This window comes from Ornithodoros turicata, chromosome 6 (genome assembly GCF_037126465.1).
Source record: "Ornithodoros turicata isolate Travis chromosome 6, ASM3712646v1, whole genome shotgun sequence".
NCBI lineage: Eukaryota > Metazoa > Arthropoda > Arachnida > Ixodida > Argasidae > Ornithodoros > Ornithodoros turicata.
Genome location: NC_088206.1, coordinates 3,510,109 through 3,534,064, shown reverse-complemented (window position 1 = coordinate 3,534,064; position 23,956 = coordinate 3,510,109). Strand labels below are relative to the sequence as shown.

The window sequence follows — 23,956 nt, the reverse complement described above, 5'->3', positions numbered from 1 at the left end:
AGTCGCTGAGAGGCTGAGACTGAGAAAGGCCAATAAGTAGCCAATACGAGCCGAAGGAAAATTTCACAGAGCGCGAAATATTTGACAAACGTGCATGTCGTAGTTTGCGAGATAACGCAACTTCGAAGCAACTTGTGAGTATTGCACACCGTCCTTGTTGATATTTAACCGGAAACCGTCGAAGAGCATTTTATGAACCTCTGTTTCGCGTTTACTCGCTGTTTTACCGACTGTGATACTGAGTGAGCTACGGAACGCGAAACGGTGTCACTGCGTCGTATTGGGTAGTAGTAACTAAGTACTACACGGTTCACACTGGTCCTTGATACCCTTGAATACCATGGAATTTGAAAGGTTGGTGGAACGTGAAGGTACCCTGGAAGTTGCGTTTTCAAGGTGGAAGAACCTGGAACTTTCCCGCAGTCGTTGAAAACCCTCGATAAAAACATAGCTTTGAAACCGCAGGCGCTAGCACTCATTGCAATAGGAATCTGCTGCACGGCGCCCTGTGTTGTATTGATCCACCTTCCTTCCCATCCTGTGATCTTTACTGTTCAGAAGTGATCAGTTACGTTTGTGAACGCGTCACTATTGTACAGTTTCCACGTATTTCCTCGTGTGATACCTGTAGCTTATAAATATTTTTTCTGAAAAGTTGAAGCCCTGGTCATAAAGTGTGCTTTACATCCCAGGCAAAACGACGGCTGAAGATCTTCGTAATTTTTTGTACAAAAAATCAGTGGGAACCATATGGAAGGAGCCGTGGACCTCCGTCTTTCCCAGACCAGGATTTCCACGAATTTTGCCACCTCATACGCAGAGTATATGTGACCCAAGGAAACATCTTCAGTCGAGCTGTAATCATCCCAGTCGCCAGATCATGTTCTGCAATCTATACCATGAATGCAGTAGTTGAACGGTGTCTAAAAAACAACCAGCGCTTGCATCGTGCCCGCCCTACCCCCATCGAACCAAATTTTAGGCTACCAGCAAACAAAGTTGTGAGAACAAAGAGACAAACATTTCTCGTTGTTCGCTGTTGCAGATACGTCTGCAATTGCCCAGGCACACTACTATTACTACTATTATTTTTGAGTACTCCACATTATTTCTTAAAAGGTAACTAAGCCACTTTAATATGGTAGGTATAACTAGTAAAACCTTGAAGGGTAACTATGACGAGGTTACTATTTTTAGAAACGAGCGAATTCTACAGCAAGGATGGGAATGCAACGTGACCGCAAGGACTTCTTACCTCTCGAGTTATGCCACATTTGTTCCCGAAGATGTGCTAGCGAGATACGCTTGAGACATGGCTAGAGCAGACTGTATATTCGTCATGTCGTCCTAAATGCATGTAGTCCATCCAGACACGGTGATTATGAAGGATTTTGCACAGACCCTTATTACGTACTCAACACACGTCTTCACTGCAACCTCACTTTCCTTTTTCAGAAACTTCATTTAAATTTTACCTTTTCTCACGGGTTCAGCGCTCAATACAGAACACTTCCTGGACGTGGAGTACCCTACTAGATTCTGAAGTGACTTTATTTCCACATGACCGTTTGTTTGAAATGATCTGGCACATGCAAAATTGCCTTACGTTCTTTTTTTTTCTTGATATGTTGCTGTCAAAATTATCGAAATTACCAGTTGTCCCACACTTGCATGCAGATGTGTTTTCATTTTCTGCTTATGAAATTAACAATCTTTGACTGTTGAGCAAGAATACCAAGCGGTCGCCAATTGTTACGCTCTTGCACGTAAGAATTGCGCGTTTGGTAACACAGCCAGCTGTATCTCGTTTGCTCCAAGTAATTTATTCATCACTGCCCACCTGTGTTGTACTTGTAATGTGGAGGCATGCCCTTATCTCTGCAAAAAGCATGCACTGCATTCTGCATCGTGCGAAAAGCATTATTAGTGAAATTGATTGTCTCTCCCTTCACAGCAGCACAATGTACCGCAGCACAGTGGATGACCCTGTAGATTGCTCCATCGAGCCTCCGAGTTTTTATTCCAAAAACAGCGACTATAAAAACCCACTGGAACGGAAGCGTCTCCGTGCTCTAAATCCCGAACCTAATAATCGTGAAACAACAAAAGCGGATGAGGTCGAAAGGTCCCCTCCAAAGAAATACGCGACAAAGACGCGAAAGATCAAAACAGCCTCGAAAAGTTCAAGAAAGATGTCATCTGCGAAAAAAACAAGCACAAAACCGGAGACGAAGCTTCAAGAAAAGAACGCGGAGAAAACGATAGTAATACCTCTTCAGTGCCACTCTAACAACGTTCAGGAAAACGACGGACCACCGGCGAAAAAACGCAGGTTTTTCTCAGGACCGCCACGGACCGCACTGGAAGCTACAAAACGCGTCGTCTGCCATTTTAAAAAGAGCTGGAATTCCGGATTCTCGGTGAGGCCAGCGACAGCTCCGAAAGTTTCTCGTCCAACTCGAATTCGTCCTTCGTCAACTCAAGATCCGGGCGAAATTTGTACGGCAACTCCGACAAAGGAATCGGATAATCAGATGCCACCATGCAAGGAAGACTCGGCGTGTAGTGGCAATCAGAAACACGTGATCGAACAGGATCAAAACTGGAACGTGCAGGATGAGAAAGAAAACGATGCAACGCAACATGTTAGAACCACCCCGCTGCTTGCACGCACCATGCCATGCATGAAGCAAGCCCCGGATAAAATTCCGACAAAATCCACCTTTGCCAGGAATCAAGCCTCCTCAAATGAAGTACACGATCGGGCAGAAATTAAAGCGCAGTCTGTCAACGTAACTCTGACGATTCCTAATGCGTCTTCAACTGCAACAGGCATCCATGCACAGAAGCAGCCATCAGACATAGACACCAGAAAGTCCAGTGTTGTCTGCATCGGTGAAGCGGATGATTTGACACTCAACGCCGGGTCTGCAAATAGCGTGGGAGCAGAACGACCGTTGTTTCCAGTTTTTTGCAAGAAGGCGCGGGAAAAGACGTCTGACGGAACGGGTACGAAAACGATCCAGACCAAGTTCCAAAAGAAGTTCCTTCGTGCAGCGTTGGATCCACTGCAGCTGATAATCGATGCTGGACAACAGAAATTTGGAGCCGTTACGTGTCCAGCATGCGGCATGACCTACAGTGCGGGTGATGCAGACGACGAGGTTGCCCACCTACAATACCATCAGAAGGAGTTGGGCACCGTCAAGTTTTTGGTGAGACATTGCGTGTTATTTTCAACTGTGTGTAAGGAATCTGAATTTTCCTCAACTCCCTCAAAATTTGCAAAAGGTACAAACAAACACTAGTCTCCCAAAGCATATCCAGAAGCACGTATCTGTATGCAAGTCTTCGAAACGCGTTATAACTAACGAAAAAAATTGTGTGCGAGGACAAATAGATTAATTTTTTTTATAGTCATTGGGGTCTCTTTATTTTGGACTAATGACACTAGCAGAGAAGCACACAACGCAACACAAGGACAGAATAAATACAATGAGGAACAAGCGCTACTTCCAACAGTTTATTCACGAAAGATCTCCACCAAATAAATAGTCGCCCCACACTCGAAAAAACGGGTCGCGATCTTAGAAATTCCAGTTCTTTACGAAGTAAGGCTACAAAAAGGGTGCTGACCCCTCGAATGATAAACTCCCGAATAATAAGCTGTTGGAAGTAGCGCTTGTACTTCTTCTGACTTTGCGTTGTGTGCTTCTCTGTTATTTTTATACGCTTTATTAAATTCCGTCCACACTATTTTTATACACTTTTTATTTAATTATCCACTCTTCTAATGACGGTAATAACGTATTTCCAACTGTTCTGTTCTGATGAGTGTTACAAAGGAAACTTGCATTAGCTTGTCGCTTAGGGGTCACCCAAGCTCAGGCTTCACCACCAATGGATCGTGTCCACCAGCTTACCTGCCTCTGTGTCATTTTTATCATTCACTATATCGGTAGTTTGCAGCTGGTTTCAAAACACTGGACTGCAGGATTACTTCCATATCTTCACTATATGCAGGTTCACTATGTGCAAGTTCTACAGGTTTTCCCGGTGATTTTAATCCAAGCGCCATCGAAATTAATCCACATGCCATGCAAACTTTATGGGGCATGGATTAATTTAGCTGGCACTTGGATTAAAATTGCCGGGAAAACCTGTAGTACAGTCAAACTCCTTTACAACGAAACTCAGGGGACAGCAAAAAAAATTTGCAGTAAAGGTATTTTCGTTAAAAAGGATGTCCATTATTGGACCTATAGGGCTCCAGCGGGACCGCAAAAAAATTTGCTGTAGTGGTATTTTCGTTAAAAAGGTGTTCGCTATAAAGGAGTTTGACTGTATAATTGTGCAAGTTCTAATCTTTGGCCTAGAAAAAAAAAACATGTTTGTGTGAACTTTTCATCTGCCTTTTGTGTTCTAGTTTTCAAGAGGCTGACTTGTGTTCTCTTTTCTCCAGGGCTGGAAGAACGAGCATGTGGTGGACGTCGGCCTCACTTCCGACAGCCGTATTGTGATGGTTCGGCCGTCCGACAAGAAGCACATGCTCGACAAAGTTAAAGACATTCGGAAACGTGTCGAGAGGTATGCTTCTGCTTTTAAGTATAAGTCTAGGGGAAGGGGTGCAGGGGTCCGGAACCTTTACAGTTCCAGGAGCCACATTTCAGCCTCTCGCCCCCCTCGTCAACCCCCCCCCCCCCCCTCCGCCTCATCCGCCGTTCCAGAAGATAGTTGAACCCATTCTAAAACAATAAGTCTAAATGAGGCGTCCGAAATTATTAATCGCTGCTGAACAGAGAGTTGAGCTGAATCGTTTTTTAGTTCGGATCGGGTTTATAGGTTCGACGATGAGGGTCCGGCTCCGATTCAACTCCGGAAAGGCCACTATAAAGGTTCAAACTGTTTTTCAATCTGTTCCATAAATACTAGTAGATTTGTAGCTGCCCTAGATTGAATTCCTCTCCACCTTTGCCACGTGGACATGTAACGCCGCAATGTCGTCTGCTTAGTCACGCTAATGCTCGATGGCCTCTAAAAACTCGGATTTTGAACACAAAAGCATCTGGCTACCAATGGCTCATGGCGGTAATCCACTCAGTGAAAAATTGTTATAGAAATGTCGTTATTTTCACCACTGAACCATCGATTCTACGTTCATTCCAACATCATTCTGCCTCGTTCTCGAGCCTCGAGTGTAAGCTTGGAGCACTGACGCCACATTCACAACGAAAGGGTTTTGTGCCCTGCTGGGGGCATTGCAAAGTGCCGACAATCCCCAGTATCCTTGCAGAACGTTGAAACTACCAGTCGCTCGAAGCAGACGAGATCCGCGGAGCAACCGCGGAAGATATGTCGATCGTGAAGTCGACCTCCCACGAAGTATTTCCGAAATGTGCATCCAACAAAGTTTTCAAATCATCAAGAGCATCAAATCTGCCGCACATAGGGTGCCGCACTTGTCACCTCGTACAATTTTCAGGGACCTCGGACCTGAGGCCGAAGCAGAACGGAAAGCAGAACTGTCCCACTTCATCTACGTCAAACAGAAAGAAGTCGTTGGATATCTTTCCGCCGCGTCCATAACCGAGGTAATCCGCCTGCAGTGTGCGATGACCAAAGCCCCTAGCTTTCCGTGGTGGAAAATTAACATTTCCGCGAAGTGGGATTTGCAAATCTGCGAGCTTCCGCGGCCAAGAGAAAACGCGCAAGAAAATGTTGCGGCTTTCTCCTAAGATCGCCTACTGATTCGTCCCACACGCTTTTCAAGCCCTTTGTAACTTTTCAGTGCGCAAAGAAAATTGGGCTCCACTTTGACAATTTTGCTCGGGGCATTCCCGTTTCTAAATCGTCTTTCTTTGAGGCACGTTCGGCCAGTATCAGTCGCGACTGAATTTCTGGTAAAATGTCTAACATTCCGCGAAAAACACACTATTCAGTTAGGGCCTGACTTTTTTGGGCTAAATCCGTATCCGCCCGATATTTACCCCCCGAACGAAATCCGTAATATTCGGGTTTAACCCGAATCTACCCGAAAACATCCGGGTCGCGTGGCACACTCATGAGCGTGCATTAAAATAAAGTTTGATAACATTGCTAAACATTAGTTCCGTGTTAAGACAAATTTTTATTAAACAAAAAAAAAAATCACCCGAATACAGCCGAATTCCTGACGACAGAATATGCCGTAACGGGATTTAACCCGAATACACCCGAATTTTCGAACGAAAAATATCGCCCGATATTTACCCCCCGAATTTGGCAAAAAATAAAACCTGAAAAAGTCAGGCCCTAACTATTCTGAGAGAAACAGTAGGTTCCGCGAGGCATGGTCAATTTCGAGACGTCAACTTTCGTGGCTTCGCGGAAAGCTGGGGGCTGTAGCGACAACACACATGTGGACACTAATGTTAACATGCACATGTCAGGCATACAGGGTCGTGCGGCGCAGGGGAGCCAAGAGCTCGGAAAGCATGACTTACGATCCCGAGCCCGTAGCAGCGTGCTGCGGTGTATCGCGTATCTGGGTCGCCGATTCGCACAGAAGGAAAAAGGTCGCCACAAAGTTGTTGGACTGCCTCAGGTACGTGCTCAGATTCGAGCCAAACGTAGAGAAACACGCTCCTAATAGCTCCACTACTTTCAGGAAACGCTTTTTCCACGGGGAACTGGTCGACCCTAGGCAACTGGCATTTTCTGTGCCTTCAGCGATGGGACAGAGATTGGCTGCGTCGTACTGTAAAACGGAGGAATTTCTTATTTATTGGTAGCCTAGATTTAGGTTTGAGTGTGCTTCTTTTTTTTTTTTTTTTAATCGCATCAATGAGCATTTTAATGAGACGGAATGCTTAGTCTTTTCAACAATGTATGTATCTCTAGTCTTTATTTTTGGCAATACAGCATTTGTTAACACAATAAACATGTGTCAACGTGTATTAGCACTGACCTAACTCCCATTCTTGGCTGCAGCACTTCCACACAATCAATAATCTCTCTCTGCACATCCAGGAAACAATACAAAAGAATTGGGATGGGTGTTTGGGTAACAAATATACCCAATCGTTATATAATTATGTGTAATCCATGTATCATGCATATGTATATATATATATATATGTACGTATTACAAAATCTTGGTGCCTGGCACATGTATACAACATGACGTAAAAAATAGTTATAGCTGTGATATAGTAGTCTATACGAATAGTCTCGCATTACCTGTCAATGACGTCACACACTTTAAGGTACGAAAATATATGCAACCACGCATGATAGTCGAGCTGATCGATTTGAGTCTGCCCCGCGGCTTCGTGGCACACCACACATTTCTTCACAATCCTAGTTATCGGAAGGTAATGCTCGATAATAAACTTTCTGGCGGACCTCATGGTAGACTCAACCTGCACCTCGGTCATCCCTCGGACGTCCATCAGATGTTCCTGCAGGTACTTCACGTCGCAGAGTCTCTCGTAGGCTTCCGCCATCCGCCGATCGACGCAGTGATTCAGGGCGAACCCTACTGCCCTGTCCACGACGAAGAGGTTACGTCTCAGCTTCTCGTACACTTCCAGGAGCGCCCCCTTGAAGTTGGCCTCTTCGTAAACCCTCAATGTTGTCAGGGTGTAATTCGAGGCCATCTCATTGGGCAGCATGCGCAGGTATTCCATGTTTGTCTTCAGGTAGCTGAAGTAACTTATTTTGCGATTTTCCTTGAGGAGGTCGAAGAACGCGAGCGCGGAGTACCCGTTCTGGGCGCAGTACTCCATTTCAACACGCTCGATGCTCATATTTTTCTTGAGTCCCGTAATCAATATCGGAAAGGCGCTCGCTTCGGCGTTGGTCGTGTTCAGGTGGAAGTGTTTCACCGTTTGACACGTGGACAGAAATTTCGACACCTTCACAGCCACCGCATCATCAATGAGTACGGGGGCTTCGACGATCACAGTTTCTACGCTCTGTAAAGTGATAAGAACTCGGAACAGCGCTTTGAGGTGCTTGCCGTCCAGCTCGAGGCTCGCGTCGATGTTGACTTCCGTTGTCGGGTACTCTGTGGTCTTAAGTGAGCTCACAAACTCCTGGAAACCAGACAGGTCGTAGCTGAGCTGCATTCGGTCCAAGACGTTCGTCTTACGAAATGTTTGTGTGAGCAAACGGCTCTCGTCTTCGCTGTGGCAGTCAAAGTGACCCAGGATGAGCTTTCGAAGCGTCGTATTGCTCTTCAGGGCAGTCGCCAGAGATTTGATACCTCCGGTGCCAAAGTTGTTCGAATCCAGTCTCAGCACGCGCAGAGTGCTGTTATTTTCTATGCCGCGTACCAGTTCCTCCGCACCTTTGTCACCCAGGCTGTTGCCTTGGAGATGCATTTCGAGGAGCGTTTCGTTGCATTCCAAAATTTCAGACAGTGTCTTAGCGTGATGATGTCTTATGTTACAGTCAACAACGTGAAGGAACTGTAGCGACTTGTTCAGCTTGAGCACTTTTGCCAGATGCTCCATGGCTTTTATGGTCAACGAACCTCCCGAAAACTCAATTTTTTGCAACGTTCCGTTAAGCTTCAAGGGCCTCACGATTGACATGAACAGCTCATCGTTCAGATTGGCAATATACTTGACTGACAGCTCCTTAATCGTCTGGCTAGTGCACAGAAGACGGCTCAATGTCTCTGCGCCGCGGATTTCCAGGCGGCTGTCGTCGATGCAGAGGGTTTCGAGCACCTTGTTACACGTGAGGCTTCCCAATAGGGCGAGCGTCCCCGCCTCGCTTATTTCGTTTTCCATAAACGACACTTTCGTCAGGGAAGAATTCTTCTGCATCATGTCCGCGATGATACCCGCTGCGTTCCTGCTCAGCCTTATCTTGCCTATCTCCAGCGATTCTAGCGTCGGTATCCGCTTCAGGGCAGCCGACAGGTCGTCGCCGAACATCTTTGGCGTGGGAGAAGAGGATAATTTCAGGTGCCGCAACCCGCGGTTGAAGTAGAGCCCGCGCAACAGGAGGAACGGGTACCTCCGCGAGACTACGTCGTTGACGAGGTTGAGACGTTCGATGCAGCGGTGGTTCTTCATGAGCAGGTAGATGGTGAGAGCCGCTCGAATGACGGAGTCGGCGGAGAAGGCCATGAGGATCTCGACGTCGATTGACTGGAGAGTCAACCTGCCTGGGCTGTCTTCCTTAATTTCGATGTCGACGAAGTGCAGAATGCGATTCCACGGGCTGAGGTTGCAGAGAAGCCAGCAGGTGTCGCTGTGGCTTGCTGTGCACCGTCTGTAGAAATCGGTACGGCCATTTTTAAGAGTGTTCATCACAGCCAGTAGATTATGCTTGATGTACTTGGCACATTCATTGTGATCTTTGAAATCACTGCAGCACTTGCGTACCTCTGTTGTGCACTCCCTTATTATAGTGTTTATGTCTGAAAAAGAGAGTACAAAACTACTTCAACAACGACGACAAAAATAATAATAATAATAATAATAATAAGGGAAAAGGGAACCAAGGACTAGGTCAACCAGCAAGAGTTATTGCTGTGCCTTACAAATTTTACGTTGTCCAGCTGTTTGTGCAATATTATCGCATTTATTTTTATATTTCTTTATTTCTTTCACTCACACCCGTATTTATTGTAGGAATAGCATATTCGTCTTTTCGAATTCCCAGAGAAACGCAAGACTCTGCACGTTGACCAACTTCAGAGTGAACCACGAAAGGTTAAAACCGCATGACGGTCATACTGTGCCACCTAATAAAATGCCAGCCTTTCCCACTGCACATTTACCATATTTGACCAGATTTGCCTCCTTTGGTTCTGATGCCTTTATTCCACAGTGTTGCTCAGAGTAAACCTCTGCACATGAACTATAAATGGTCTCCATTGTTTTTAACCAAGTACTCACAACTGTCGAATAAAAGTGCAGGAGACCAGCCTAGCCAAATATGAAATAGGAAAGGTTGGCATAGTATTGGATGGCACAATCAGCCACTAATTTAGGTGCCACTAATCTGTAATGCCATGTCGGCATATGAAGAGGAGTGGATACAGTTTCGTGTTACACGCATTCAGTATTGCCAAATTTGGGGAAAAGTTTTGGTGACTTTCTGATATTTATTTATTTATTTATTTATTTCAAAGTAACTCCAAAGGTCCCTCCGGGACATATGTTCGGCAGCTTTTTAGCGACACAAATATTCCTTCATGAAGTCTGGAAGAATCGTGATTTTCCTGTCACATTTTTTGCAAGCAAGCAACAAACAAATCACCATTACGTTCTGTGCCTTCGAAGACAAAAGATATTCGAGGTTCTGAATTTCATTTACTTTCACTCATTTTTGTCACTCAGGCTCGTTTTGTCGTGTCCTCTCTTGGCTGTCTAGCACGCTCATACGCTGAAACATCCGGTAGGTCTGTCACCACATTGTTGCACAACGACAGCAACGACAAGGATCCTTGCGCACGCCTTGCCGCGCGCAACGAAAGCTAGCGTGATATAACGCGGAACTGATAGCGACCCTACTTGATCAGTGTACATGTATATCGTACATTTTTAGGTAACTTTGCACGTACTGTGGATAAACACACCTTATGAAGTATAGTCTGGTGTTATAAATGATTGCAAACGACCATTTCAGTTCGGCTGTACTGGAATGAACTGTATTTCCGGCGCAAAGTATATTTTGTGTCACCTTGCCAAATGCTCTTTTTAAGACTTAAATACAACTGTAATACGTCTCACCCATTGTCCGCTCCCCAGATCGCAGATCCTCGGGCGAAATCATGGATTTAGACGCAGCCGTTTGTGTTCATCTTGTCGAATGTATACGGCGTGGACGCAGCCTTGACGACATATCATGCAAATATCAGCGCCTCCTCAGAATCAGGCACTGCATATATCAACAAACCAGGGTCATCTGCGAAGTGACATTATGCGCTGAGGGGCTGCGGATCACAGATGCACAGTACGGGAAATAAGGCGACGGATGCTGGCAGCTGTGTCGCTGGCTGCGGGCTGCGTTTCTGGGAGGGAGCGAGGGAGATAATGCCTGGTGCAGGGTGTTACCCTATAAAAGTCTACCCGCGCCGGCATGCTGTGCTCGCCAATTACTCAATGCAGGCGGTACAATGTGTTGCCTACGTATAAAACTCGTAAGGAGATTCGATCGTGGTAAATATCGATGTGATTGAGCACCGTAACGCAAAGTTATAGCGCAAAACGTGAGGTTCCCGTAGTCAAAACAGCCAAGATGGCGCCTCTCAGTTAGCAGACGACATCCCTTTTGGGTGTCGTCTGCTGAGTATGCGTCGGCTTTTATAGGGTAACACCCTGTAGTTGAAATGATGCAGTTTTAAATGGTATGATCTGTTATGGATTTATGCCTCCATTGTCGCTGTCAGAGCCGTCGCTAGGCGAGTTTGTGCCCAGCATAGGGGTAAACGTGAACCCCACCCCTTTCTTTTCTTTTTTTTTTCGCTCGTGCGCTTGAAAGTGCGTATAATGTGCACGGTGAACGACGCAGCTCTTCCGCGTTTCTCACACGTCTGTTTTACTGGCGCAGATGACAGACACTGACCTTCGTGTTTCTAACAAAAGCGGGTTCCTATCGGATTACTACGACTACCTGCTTAGTACTTTTCCCTGTGTGGAATTCCTCTCGTCGTCAGATTCTCCGCTTCTCCAAAGACTAATCGGCCTCCAAGTCGTCTTTCAAAACGAGCACTGCGATATTGCTGCACCGTGCACAGGAAGCAAGGAGGAAAGCTGCTGGATATTTTCTGACTTGACACCATGGAACAGAGTGCTCTTCGCGATAAGAATTCAACTCGTCGCAAGCACACCGAGCCAGCTTACGCTGTGCTCTATGGCAGGAAGATATTCAGAGTCATTTGACGAAAGCATCGTTCTTGAAGCTTGTGTCTTGGTTCACTGGCTTTTGAAATGGCATCACTGCATCAGTGAGGTGCACTTAAATAGTTATTACTACGCGACATCTCAATTCGCGTGCCTATTTCACGACTCGCTTTATCTGAGCACAGCCGTAAGACGCCTAGTGATATCGTGTGTGTCGGACAGAGTCTATGGGGGGGATCTCTTAGCCGCTGCGTTGGGTGCTATGGATACACTTGAGCAACTAGAATTGCGGGAAGTCTCTCTGGACAGCAAAGCATTGAATGAAATCGGACACAAGATAGGCGCGAGAAACACGATCACGAGATTAACATTTTTTGGAAATGCCGAACGTCCGCAATCGAGCGCGGCGCTCTTGGACGGCCTCAAATTTTGCACCGCGCTCAAATTTCTGAAATTGTGCGTCATGTACATCGGCAGCGATTCTGCGCGTTGTATCGAGGCAATATTTGAGCGCAACAAAGCGCTAGAAAAGGTTGCCTTTTGGAATGTGAGCTTTACGTGCAACGCGTTTCAGGTCGTCGCTGCATCTTTAAGAACGCTCGTACAATTAAAGAGACTGGAGTTTGTCAGCTGCGTTTTGCAGCCGACAGGAATACCTCTGCTCGCAGAAGCCATCGAGCACGGAAGGCAAATAAGGTCGCTTCGTCTCGAAGCTTGCAGGTTAGGCGACAGCGATGCTCATAATGCGTTAATCCTACCCCCGCTTGCTAGTGCTGCTATGAATTCGAGCTTACAGGAACTTTGCTTTTCAAATATTTCCGTGAGCGACGAAGGAGCGCGCGTCTTGGCAAGATATCTGAGCTCGAGCTGCAGCTTACAAAAGTTATTCCTTAAAGCTAACGCCCTAACTGTTCGAGGGGTGATCGAGCTGCTCGAAGGAATTAATTGCAGCACATCTGACGCGACATATCATCTTGGACACGTGGCGACAAACGATAACGAGGCGGACCTTATACGTCGGGCACTACAGAAAACGGGCGCAGGCAATAGGGTGCAGCTAACGTACAGCGCCGTTGGGTATCTCCATTTGAGTCGGGCCTTAAAAACAAATTCTACTAAGGTGACAAAATTATTGTTAGAAGACAACCTATATCTGACGTCGAGACACCTGGAAGAACTCTTCGAAGCCGTCGGCCACAATGTGCACATCACGCAGCTCATCGTGAAATCGGGGCAACTTAATCTCGGGGTCGCAAATACACTAAGCCACGCACTCTCTGTGAATAAGGCTTTGAAGTCGTTAGAATTAGGTGTCGAAGTACATCCGCTGTGCCAAATAATTTTATTCAAAAGCCTAGCCAAAAATACGTCCTTATCGAAACTCGTAATCAAACGTTGCAGATTTGACGAGTCATCTGTGGAAGCTTTCGTTGAAATGCTGAAGAGGAACGAGACTTTAAATCACTTCTCAAAGTTCAGCGGAACATTTCGTCTAGTTGAGAAGCTTTCGTTTCAGGTTTCGCAAAACTACACCTTACTGAAACTGAACTTCGACCTCGAATGCATCAAAACGAAAGCTACGTTTGCGGTCGAAGATACGCTTCGTCGCAACCAGACAGTATTGAATTTAGCGGTAAAGTTTGCGTTGAGGCTGTCACGCGGCAGGACGTCAGCCCTGTCTTTCGAAAAGCTACTCGTGAGCAGTGCCTTTGTAGAGCACCTTGCAAAGGTCGGAGGGTTTTCAAAGTGCCAGGCAGAGAACTGCATCAGGTCAGCGTTGCATTACGTTACAGTAAACTATTTAGTCCTGACTAGAGTAGTCAACGGTAGGCTGGAATGCTTCGACAACGGTGGAGACGCTCTGCAAATTGACCAGCTCAACCAAGAGTGCCTTTATCAAATATTCAGCTACCTCAAGGTGTCCGACGTGGTTGGAGCAGATGATACAGTAGTTGAAAATACGGCATGAATCGCAGTTATTGCACGATTGCTCACTAAAGGGAATGCAATTCTAGAATTTGTGTGTTAGCGAAACGCTTGTCCGACAACGTTTATATTTGTTCCGGTGGATTTTGACAGCATTATGAAGGACGTATTGGCATGTTCTACTTTGTAGTGGTAAAAAAAATTCTCTGACCAATCTGCATACTTCAAATTTGAGACTCTGTATATTTTTTGATTTGAAAATCCTCTTTGGCACCTTTCTTCAGTGGTGTCATGTACAAAGTCCTCTTGCATTCATCGCGTGAAATCTAACGGCATGACGTACCATTTACACACAAGTATTTACACACACATTTACACAAGTATTTACAGTATTTACACACATTCTTACAAGTTTTTAAACGTTGTAGCCATGTCAATCTGCAACACAAAAATTTTATGTCATAGAAACGGCGGACTGAGAGTTGTACTTTCTTCATAAGGGTGTGCAACAGAGATAAAGGTGACTGAATGCTGTTTTCAGATGTGATTAAACCTAGTCAGCAAGCTTTGTTTTGGATTGGTGGCTTGATTGCATGCCAGAACAGAAACCGTAAGCGCTCTAGTGGTGTAGCCAGGAGGGGTGTAGGAAAAAATGGTCCCGGAAAGAACGGTCCTGTGCCTCCAGCGGTACATAAAGAAAACTGGACTATAACAAATGAACTATAACAAGTAATGGAATGTTCAAGTGCTTTACAAATAAAGGATATTGTTGAATAATCTTGGGTGAAACTGTACAATGTTTCATTATTTTTGTATGGTAATTGCAGTGCAGGCCATGAATAACCGTCAAGCCCATATGCACCTATTTTTAACCGCGATAGGTACTTCGTCAACTTGAAGTGTATCCTACCTCTTGTTCGCTTCCCAATCCTGGAGGCCCGGTTATAGATTTATAACAAACACAGTTAGAAACGCAAAATATCTACAGATCGTGGAATTTTCACGAATACAATAGAGGGTGGTTGAGACAGAATGGTTCACGTCACCAATTTCGTACTGGCTGTTGGCCCACCCGTCGTCCTGATATCAAAATACCGTACCTTTGATGATCCGTAACTCACTAAACTCTGACGTCTTCTCTGAAATGGGGACCCAGTGTGCCTATATTTAGTGACCCCCAGGGGACCCAAAAGAGGAAGCAACGAGATTTTATGGTTTTCCTTTTCTTTTGTTCGCTTTTTCTTTTTCTCATTCATGTCGAAAAATTCCACGCCAACTGAGGTGAAATCAGTTCTCCCCCTGCAAAGTGGTAAATGCTACGGCAAAAAATTTAATCGGCAATAATAATTGGCTGCACATTTCGTACTCCGGTAGACTGGGAAAAGTCCGGTGAAGCTTCTTAAACTTTATTACGAGTTTTCGCGTGGCGAGTGTTGTAAAAACTTTCACTCATTTTGTTCTTCCTCCCAAACTGCGTTGTGGCTTTTGCTACGTATCACTTTGGAGCGAGCCTCACACTTGCCGTTTTTACCCGATGAAGCGTGTGTAATAAATTTTTGGGAAGCGTCATTGCCGTTTTTCAATTGTCCGTTGGGGAAAAAGGAGAGACCAGCTCCCGCGGCAGCGTGGTTAGGACGACTGCTTTTCACGCCGAGACTGGGAGTTGACGCAGGTTCGAATCCCTGCACCGGTCGTCGGCGTAAATGCGGCTGCCACCATATGTACCGACACTTGGTTTCCCCTTACTTGCTGACAATACACGCTGTGCTCTCTGGGGATTTCTGGCACAGTTGTCGGCATAGTTCCCCCTGAAGTCGACCCAGGACACATACTAGTCTCCCCTGTACCCCCCCCCACTCATTTCGCTCTCCATCTATCCACGTCTGGACTGTCTCACAGTCACACTGGCATTGCGACGCAAAATTAAAAAGGAATAGGAAAGCGCGGAATAAACTGGCAACCACAGTTGGCAACTGCAAGCACACAGGGCACAAGCGTACACCCAACGAGGCAGTGATAGGCGATCTAGGACTCTCTTCCTTTGAAGCCAGGGAGGCTCTCAGCGAAATCTCCTATATGAAAGTAGATTGATTGACGTGGCCGACCAGCAGGTGGCCGCACATAGTCTACAAGGCCACGATCCTAGAGGGATTTCTACAAAATGGATTCTTAGAACGAGAAAACTTGGACAAAAATACCAGGTGCCCATCATGCTAATAGACCAGACCTCCCCTAAGACCAGACGTGAAAACGCATAGGAAGTGTTATGCTATGCAGTATGCAGCTATCTGACAACTCTATAGAGAGTCGTCTGCTGCTCGAGGCGAGGTGCGGAATGAAGCAAATTTGAACAGCTTGATCAATGCTGCCAACTGTGCGAGATTGGACAAACCCAATCTACAGCTTATGTGATTCTGGAATGCGCTGCTGTAGGGGCGCACAGGCCATGCTCACTACAAGCAGCCCCGGGGTTACGCGAGGATAAGAACTACGATGTAGAACTCAGAATAACTAAGGACCGATTGAGGCAATGGACGACAAAAAACAGAGAACAGGAAAAAAAGAGGGAAATTACAACCCAGAGAGCAGACGACGGAACAACCCGACCGGAAAGGATATGGATGGATACTGTGGTTTTTCCCTTTGGAGCGGACGGTAGCTTGCGCCACCTAGCCTAGAAAGCCTGGCTGAAAGGCAGTGAAACTAAACTCCCCTCTGGCAGCCACTCTGTGGGAAAGCTATGCAGAACAGAAAACCAAGGTAAAGAAATTAATTGCAAACAAAATAGACAGATATCACGCTCAAATGGAACAAGACATAAAAGCCGCAGGCAAACAGGCCAGCAGGAAGCTCTGGCAATACTGCAAGCATATGACAACAGAACCTAGCCAGTGGAAACCGACATTAAAAGATGGCACCAAGAGCCTCAAGACAAATCAAGAAATTGAAGACTATATGACACAGTACTACGAAGATCAACAGAGCCGGCTCACCTCAGAATTACCACAACCTCAACCACAAAGCAACAAACTCCTAGATCTGGACATTACTGAACCCATTACAATGACAGAAATGAGAAGAACAATCAAGAACCTCAAGAACGGGAAATCACAAGGTCCAGATGCAATCCCAAATGAATTTCTGAAATCTCTGAAGGAAACATCATTGGAAACTCTTAATGACTGCTTCAACAAAATCTTACTTTCTAAGACAATCCCGGATAGCTGGAAGAAGGCCAAGGTTAAATTACTCCACAAAGGAAAGGAAAAGGATCCCCAGTTCTTGAATTCGTATCGGCCAATAGCATTACTCAGCAACACCTACAAGCTCTTTGTCCAAATTATAAACAGAAGGATACAAGCATGCATAGAAAAAGAGAACCTGCTGCACGAATCACAGAATGGATTCCGACCAAACAGGAGAACCAGCGATAACATATTCATTCTGACACAGGCTATTGAATATAAACAGCTAGAAAACTCTGAATTATATATCATGTTCCTGGACCTGGAGAAAGCCTATGATTCCATCCCACAAGAAAGGCTTTGGAGAAAACTGCAATGCTACTTCAATGAAGAAACAGTAACACTGATAAAGGACCTCTACAAAGACTATCAAGCAGTTTTTGAGCTGGGAGAACTTGTTTCGAGACCAGTCAAGATGACAGCAGGCTTGAAGCAGGGCTGTCCGCTGTCACCAACATTATTCAACATATATGTGAATGACTTGCTCGAGAGACTACACAAAGAAGGACCTGGGCTTCGATTCACCACCATTACAGCTACAGGGGAAAGAGAATACACGAAAATCTCCGGTCTTGCATTTGCCGACGATATAGTTCTCCTTGCAGAATCTGAAGTGGACCTACAGGACCTCCTAACAATCTGCACAAAAGTAGCCGAAGAAGACTCACTGACTTTTAGCATGGACAAATCGGCGTGGATGGGGTTCGGCGCAGCCAAAAATCACAATCCCCGTTACCGCATCCAGGGGAAAGAAATTTCAAGAACCGGACACTATAAATACTTGGGCATAAACATCTCGGAAGAAAAAAGCATCCTGACCTCACACGAAGAGCAGCTACTACGAAAATCAAGTAAACTAAAAGGCTTAATATGGAACACAGTAAGACAGAGCTTTAATAGATACACCATAGGCCGACTACTCTGGAAAACTATGGCTGTGCCAGTCATCACTTATGGAAGTGATGTACTGGCACTAACCCAAACATTCTGGAAAACAGTGGAAAAGCACCAACTCGAACTGGGGAGGTGGTGTTTAGGAGGCAATGGCATTTCGGCCAACGCAGCTATAACTGGAGAAATGGGCTGGTCAACCTTCACCCAGAGAGAGGCCAGATCCAAGTTGCAGTATCTGGGGAGACTCAGATTCTTGCCCCAACAAAACTATGCTGGAAGGCTACACAGATACCTCCGATACAAGAAGTTCAAAACAAGCTGGATCCGAAAGATGTCAATCCTAGACTTAACATACAGCAAAGGAACAGACCGACACCACTCGAAATCAGTAAAACAATGGGAAAAAACAGTCAAGACAGAGGTGGACAAAACAACTTTGGAGAAATGGAGAAAAAACATGGAAAAGCGACCAAGTCTCGAGACGTACAGGACATTTAAAAAGAAGCCCCGCATAGCAAAATGCTACAGAGGAGACCAAGCGAGTGCTTTACTCTTCCAGGCCCGCACAGGCTCGCTGATGACTCAAAGGAGGAAATTTGACCTCTTCGGGGAAACGGACACAGCGTGCAAAATATGCGGGTCGCCTGCTGAGGACATCACCCACGTAGTCCTACTATGTGAGAGCTTGCCCGGAGGCAAAAGGAACTGCAACATCGCCGAAGCCCTCTGCCTCACGACAGAGGCCAAAGGCGACCCCAAGAGCAACACTGACAGCGAATCCCAGCACAATACTCGGGAAAGCACCCATCAGAACCACGCCATGACGCACGACGCGGAGCCAGCAGCGCCCAGAAGAGCGGAAATGGCGGAAGTGGAAACCACGAAGCGCCGCCTAATGGAATGGAGAAGGCGCAGCGCAAGCAGTGAACAAGAAGAAAAGAACGAGGACTAAATCATCTATTTTCGAGTTTTTTCCGTGTATTTTTTAGTTTATTTTTTGTCCCAGAGGCAATGACACGACTCCTGTGAAGGCGAAGTGCCAAAGCCCACCCTGACACGAAAGGGATAGGACGCGACTACTACTACTACTACTACTACTACTACTACTACTGAACCTGAACCTGCCAAAGGCTGTGGCCTGCATATGGAGCCTGCCCTGATTCCAAAGGGTTTAGGCACCCCTGAACCTGAACCAGAAGTGCGCTAAGAAGTGCCCGCCCTTACTCCAAAGGACAAAAAGCAGCGCCGCCTGGGGGTGGGAGACAGAAGCGCCACTTACCACGGCCAAGACGGACAGAACGAAAACAACGTTGAACTATCGACGGACCAAAAACAGCAAGAATAGCAGAAGAACGTATTGGCGACAAACGAAGGAGTCTAAAACTGTTACTGGTATGCCCGCACACCTTGGAGGAAGGAAAACTAAGGAGGGAGCACGACCGTTTCTTTCCGAATCACAAAAGTGTAGTGGAAGTGACGCATCATGAGGACGTCATATCGATCAGGTGACTGAGGCAGCCAATCTGCGGTGAGACTTCGCCACAACTGGGACAAACAAGCTGGGGCAGCTACCGGCGTGGATGGCGTTTTGTGGCGCCCGGCGAGATGCTAGAGAGCTGGGAGAGGAGAATTGTTTGTCCCAGTTGCTTCTCCTCACCCAAACTTCCGGAATCGTGCAAAATGACGTCACACTCCCTCCTTATTTTCCTTCCTCCATGCCGCACACTGTAAAGTGCTACTGGACCCTCGATAAAGTAGAGTAGAGTACCGTGCACCTAATCCCTTTTGATGTACGGCAGATTCCAAAAATAGGTTCGCAGGGGCGAAAAACTAAATAAAAATACGAAGAGGACCTCCACGGGTGCCCCTAGACATGACCTACTACTATACTAGAGACCTGGACATCCGCAATGCTCCCAGCACCGGGGTAGTAGTTCTGGCAATCGCCGCTTGGCTATGGGATTTGGCGCTAGCTCGCACTATTCGTTACCACGTGACTTGTCGAAACCGCGGCGATGTATGGTAAGCTGTGTTGTGGTAAGCACAACGACGAAGCAGTATAAGAGAGATAATAGCGCGTGCTTAGCAACAGCCTGTGTATCCCTGCGTAGCAGACTAAAGGCGGTGGCAAGGGTGATTCTCTCTCCCCGATGGATGGATAGCGGCCTTCCCTTTGCATCGGGCGGTAGCATACGCCTTAAAGTAAAAATAAAGCTACAAATTGGTTGATTCATCAAGTGTTTGGTATTGCCCAATAATGCTATGTGGCGCTTGCGGCGGTCACTAACGTAACTAACCCGTGACCCGTCTCTCCCATAGGGGATCGCCAGCTGCCCCTAGATTCCATCCGATCTATCCAGCTGTCCAACCAAAGCCAACATAAGCCAATAGCCGATCCAAGCAGTCTCGTCCTTGTTTCAACTTGTCGTGGTTGTTTACGTGTGTTCATCTGTGTCCAAGATAAAGTAAGAATCATGGATGGCTCCTTTGTTGAATATTACAACTCTCTCGTAAGCATTTATTCAGATTGTAAACCTTCTGAATTAGCAGATAAAACAGCGAGGTTTCAGAAGGGTATCACTGGCCTCAAAAACACCTTCGAGAGCAGAGATCTTGACATGGCTCATCCATGCACAGCAAGCAGTGACAGACAGTGTTGGATATTTTCGCATTTGACATTGTGGAACCAAATTCTTAATCCAATAGCCACTCAGCTTATAGAAGACACCCCAGACCATCTGTCTCTGTGTCCTCTGCAGATACGGTTCAACGAAATATTTAGTCAAGATTTAATTTTACAGTCCTGCATTGCAGTACACTGGCTCCTAAAAGAACATCATTGCATCAGCACAGTTGACATAAACGACTACGATTTTGTAAACAACTACACTTCCCTCTTCTGCAACGCACTTTCTGTGAGCAAGGCTGTGAAAAAACTTGTCCTCTCGTCGTACGACTTCGACGACGACTATGGTGATGAGCTGGCTGCCGCGGTGGGAAGCATGCCCTGTCTCGAAAAGCTGGAACTCAACGAGGTCCTACTTAACGACGAATCCCTGGGCTTGATTGGCTATAACATTGGCGCGAGAAATACGCTCCTCTGGCTCCACGCCTGGGCTAATGATCGGTGGCCTGAGTCGGGCGCAGAATTCTTAGACGGGGCAAAGTCGTGCACCAACTTAAAGTTTCTCAACATCGGGATCATGTATTTGGGGATGGACGGCGCTGGCAGCCTCTCTGACATGTTACGGAACAATCCTGGACTGGAAAAAGTAAAAATAGAAGGGGTGCAGTTCAAGAATGATGAGTTGCACATCATTGCAGAAGGCCTCAGTGCATCTCCCCTTTTGAAGTTGGAGAAGTTGGAGTTCACAGGGTGTCGGCTTCATGCGTCCGCGCTCGCCGTACTGGCTGATGCGCTACAACAACACAGGATGCTGACGTCGTTGAGGTTCATTGAAAGTGATCTGGACTGCAGCAAAGTGAGAGCGCTTGTACGTGTTCTTAAGGACTGTGTGCGACTTCGCGAACTCAGCTTCGATTCCAGTTACATTAGGGACGGTGGCGCTATAGCTCTGTCCAAGTGCCTCGGTGCGGCTAAAAATTTGGAAGTGCTGTCGATGAAACAAAATTCCATGACGAGCAGTGGCGCAATAACCCTCATTGAAGCTCTGTTACAACAGACCGAAAAGACGCACCTGCACCTCGGACACATCAAAGCGAACAACAACGAAGCCCTGGACCTCTCTCGAACTTTGGAGGTGGACGGTGCTAGTGATAGGGTGGGGATTACGTATAATGCGGCCGGTATTTTCCAGCTGGGTCGAGTGCTCCGTACAAACAGCTACAAGGTAGAAGAAATCGTGTTTGACGCGAATTTTGTGCTGGCTCCTGAACACTTGAAGGAGCTGTTCAGTGCACTTTCGTATGACTGTAACGTCAAGCGACTTTGTCTCGGAGCAGGAAAGTTCGATGACTCGTCAGCGCAAGAGCTCTGCTCGCTCTTGTCTATAAATAAAACCCTTAAGTACTTAGAATTGAGCATGGAGCTGCAACAGTCTCACATGATTCTCCTATTCGAGGGGCTCGCAAAAAATGCTTCAGTCTCAGAACTTGTCCTTCACGAGAGCAGGTTTGACAGTGACTCTGTGCACGCATTTGTGGCCATGCTGAAAGTGAACAAGGCCCTGAACAAGTTCTCAAGATGCATCGGGGATCCGCAGTCGCTGAGGATCCTAGGTGCCGGCGTATCGGCAAACTACACGCTTCTCGATCTCGGCATGCGACCGGAGTGTGTAGATAGCGTTGTTGTGTTTGACATAGAAGAAGTCCGTCGTCGGAACTACGAGACGCTGAATAAGGCGGTGAAGTTTGCGTTAATGGTGCAAACGGAAAGAGGTCCAGCCGTGGCTTTTGAGAAGGTGCGTTTCAGCGACGCCTTCTTGCCCCATTTGAAGGCGTACGGTGGGCTTTCCGAAGACAATGCCAGGAACTGTGTGAAGGTGGCATCGAGGTACATTGCCAGTTGGTTCCTAGTTCTTAGTGGAATCGTGAAGGAGAAGTTGGAGTGCCATCCGACCGATTGCAGTGTCACGCAGATTGACCAACTGAGTGTGGAGTGTCTAGAGAATATTTTTTCGTACCTGAAGCTGGAAGATGTCGTTCAGGTTCGAAAATAATAGAGTCCGTTGGCGCAAGTCCAACAACAACAACAAAAAAAAAACATTCTATAAACTTTGACACTTCTGCTACTTTTTTTATGCTTATGCACGTTGAATACATTGTTGATCAGCTGAAGCCCCATCATCCTTGTTTCTTCTACTAATAGCTGTGTTACAAGGTGTCTGTGTGAGTGAGTATCGTATGCCTGAATGGTCAGAAAAGAACAGTTGTTTTCCATTTTTTGAAGCGGTTTTGTGATTATCTGTGCTTAATTTCAGATTGGTTTGATGTACGGCTAATAATACTGCAATACGGAAAAGAGAAATGTTTAACAGAGGGTCAGAAGTTGACTCACGGCCTAGACTTGCAGATGCAGCTAAGGAAAAGCCTACGGGTCTACGAAGTCTTCCGAATGCAACAGTCTACGTAAATATGTGCTCTTGGTCAATCTGATGGCATATAATGTTGCATGACTCAATCAACTTAGAAATATCCCTGCCACACAGAGTAGGAAGCAGTTAGAGCTTCTTTCTTCGCAAATTGTGCCCTATATGTATGCTGCAAGATTTTATATCACTCGATATATCACAGTTGACGGTTTGATTCAAAGTGACATGCACGCACAGCAATTATGTATACCTGGGACTCTTAGAACAGAGCGTGAAATGCAGTCTCCACTCTGGAACATTCATTTACTCCCGAAAGGGACTATTTTTGTGGCAATACATTTAGTACCCAAAAGGAGTAAAATTACTCCGTTTTTTCCTTAGAGTGTACGAACACGTCCGAGGCTAACCCAGAAGTAACATTCCATACAAAGCTGACCACGCCAAAAGCACTCCGGCGATGCAAATGGTAGTCGGGAAACGTTTGAGGCATCGTAGTCCAGACAGGAACACTGACTTTGCCAGAACGTAAGAACTATGTCTGTCTTGACGGGTAAAGAAACGAGAAGCCACATGACAGTATTTCTTAGTTTATTTTTGGTCTAGGCTACCGCTAGGGTCTTACACCTTCGCACGGTACATTCCTTTAGCGCAAAACCCGCATCATTGCTCAGCAAAAATTGAACAATTCTCATCTAAATACTGGCCTTGTACTTGAAAGCCCAGGCAAGGTATATCTAAACAGGTAGCGCAACTCCCATAGGCCCCTGTGTCTTCAGAATGACGCCATGATAGAGACGGTCAGCGCCATCCATCCGTTGAGCGGACTACTACGATTGAAAATAAATTGTAAATAAATGTAAATAAATGACGTCAGGGATGACGTCAGCACTATGAATAATAAATAGTGAATAATTAGCCATGGCACGTTTACATTCGCGCACTTTTCGTTTGCGTTGTATACCCTTTCCCTCACCCAAGCAACAACACCAGACGAGAA

General features: G+C 46.2%; 4 protein-coding genes across 6 annotated transcripts; 3 read left to right on the top strand and 1 right to left on the bottom strand.

Annotated features, from left to right (window-relative positions):
• The first annotated feature begins 30 nt into the window (after positions 1 to 30).
• On the top strand, positions 31 to 6,935 carry LOC135398838 (N-acetyltransferase ESCO2-like). Its single transcript, XM_064630353.1, has 6 exons — positions 31 to 134; positions 1,955 to 3,215; positions 4,463 to 4,587; positions 5,483 to 5,591; positions 6,429 to 6,583; positions 6,647 to 6,935. Exons 2-6 carry the CDS (start codon positions 1,962 to 1,964, stop codon positions 6,768 to 6,770), a joined length of 1,767 nt encoding a protein of 588 aa, XP_064486423.1. The 5' UTR covers positions 31 to 134; positions 1,955 to 1,961; the 3' UTR covers positions 6,771 to 6,935.
• On the bottom strand, positions 6,867 to 12,065 carry LOC135398837 (NLR family CARD domain-containing protein 3-like). Of its 3 annotated transcripts, XM_064630351.1 has the most exons (3): positions 11,614 to 12,065; positions 10,731 to 10,878; positions 6,867 to 9,412 (listed from the first exon to the last, which is right to left on the bottom strand). In XM_064630351.1, exons 2-3 carry the CDS (start codon positions 10,771 to 10,773, stop codon positions 7,215 to 7,217), a joined length of 2,241 nt encoding a protein of 746 aa, XP_064486421.1. In that variant the 5' UTR covers positions 10,774 to 10,878; positions 11,614 to 12,065; the 3' UTR covers positions 6,867 to 7,214. The 3 variants fall into 3 exon arrangements, with proteins under 3 accessions (XP_064486421.1, XP_064486419.1, XP_064486422.1); XM_064630349.1 differs by having other exon boundaries at positions 10,731 to 12,065; XM_064630352.1 differs by lacking the exon at positions 10,731 to 10,878.
• Positions 11,082 to 14,552, top strand: LOC135398836 (uncharacterized). Its single transcript, XM_064630348.1, has one exon. It carries the CDS (start codon positions 11,551 to 11,553, stop codon positions 13,810 to 13,812), a length of 2,262 nt encoding a protein of 753 aa, XP_064486418.1. The 5' UTR covers positions 11,082 to 11,550; the 3' UTR covers positions 13,813 to 14,552.
• Positions 14,553 to 20,201: 5,649 nt separating this feature from the next.
• LOC135398832 (uncharacterized) lies at positions 20,202 to 22,705 on the top strand. The gene has a single exon (XM_064630345.1). It carries the CDS (start codon positions 20,383 to 20,385, stop codon positions 22,585 to 22,587), a length of 2,205 nt encoding a protein of 734 aa, XP_064486415.1. The 5' UTR covers positions 20,202 to 20,382; the 3' UTR covers positions 22,588 to 22,705.
• Positions 22,706 to 23,956: the final 1,251 nt, after the last annotated feature.

What these genes read in the sequence shown, in the direction of transcription:
- LOC135398838 (XM_064630353.1), top strand. Translation starts at nt 1,962, where the DNA reads ATGTACCGCAGCACAGTGGATGACCCTGTAGATTGCTCCATCGAGCCT. An exon ending in CCGCCGCGTCCATAACCGAG is followed by an intron (nt 5,592 to 6,428) that starts GTAATCCGCCTG and finishes TGCACATGTCAG; the next exon opens with GCATACAGGGTCGTGCGGCG. An exon ending in AAGTTGTTGGACTGCCTCAG is followed by an intron (nt 6,584 to 6,646) that starts GTACGTGCTCAG and finishes CACTACTTTCAG; the next exon opens with GAAACGCTTTTTCCACGGGG.
- LOC135398837 (XM_064630349.1), bottom strand. Translation starts at nt 10,773, where the DNA reads ATGATTTCGCCCGAGGATCTGCGATCTGGGGAGCGGACAATGG. An exon ending in ATCTGGGGAGCGGACAATGG is followed by an intron (nt 9,413 to 10,730) that starts GTGAGACGTATT and finishes TCTCTTTTTCAG; the next exon opens with ACATAAACACTATAATAAGG.
- LOC135398836 (XM_064630348.1), top strand. Translation starts at nt 11,551, where the DNA reads ATGACAGACACTGACCTTCGTGTTTCTAACAAAAGCGGGTTCCTATCG.
- LOC135398832 (XM_064630345.1), top strand. Translation starts at nt 20,383, where the DNA reads ATGGATGGCTCCTTTGTTGAATATTACAACTCTCTCGTAAGCATTTAT.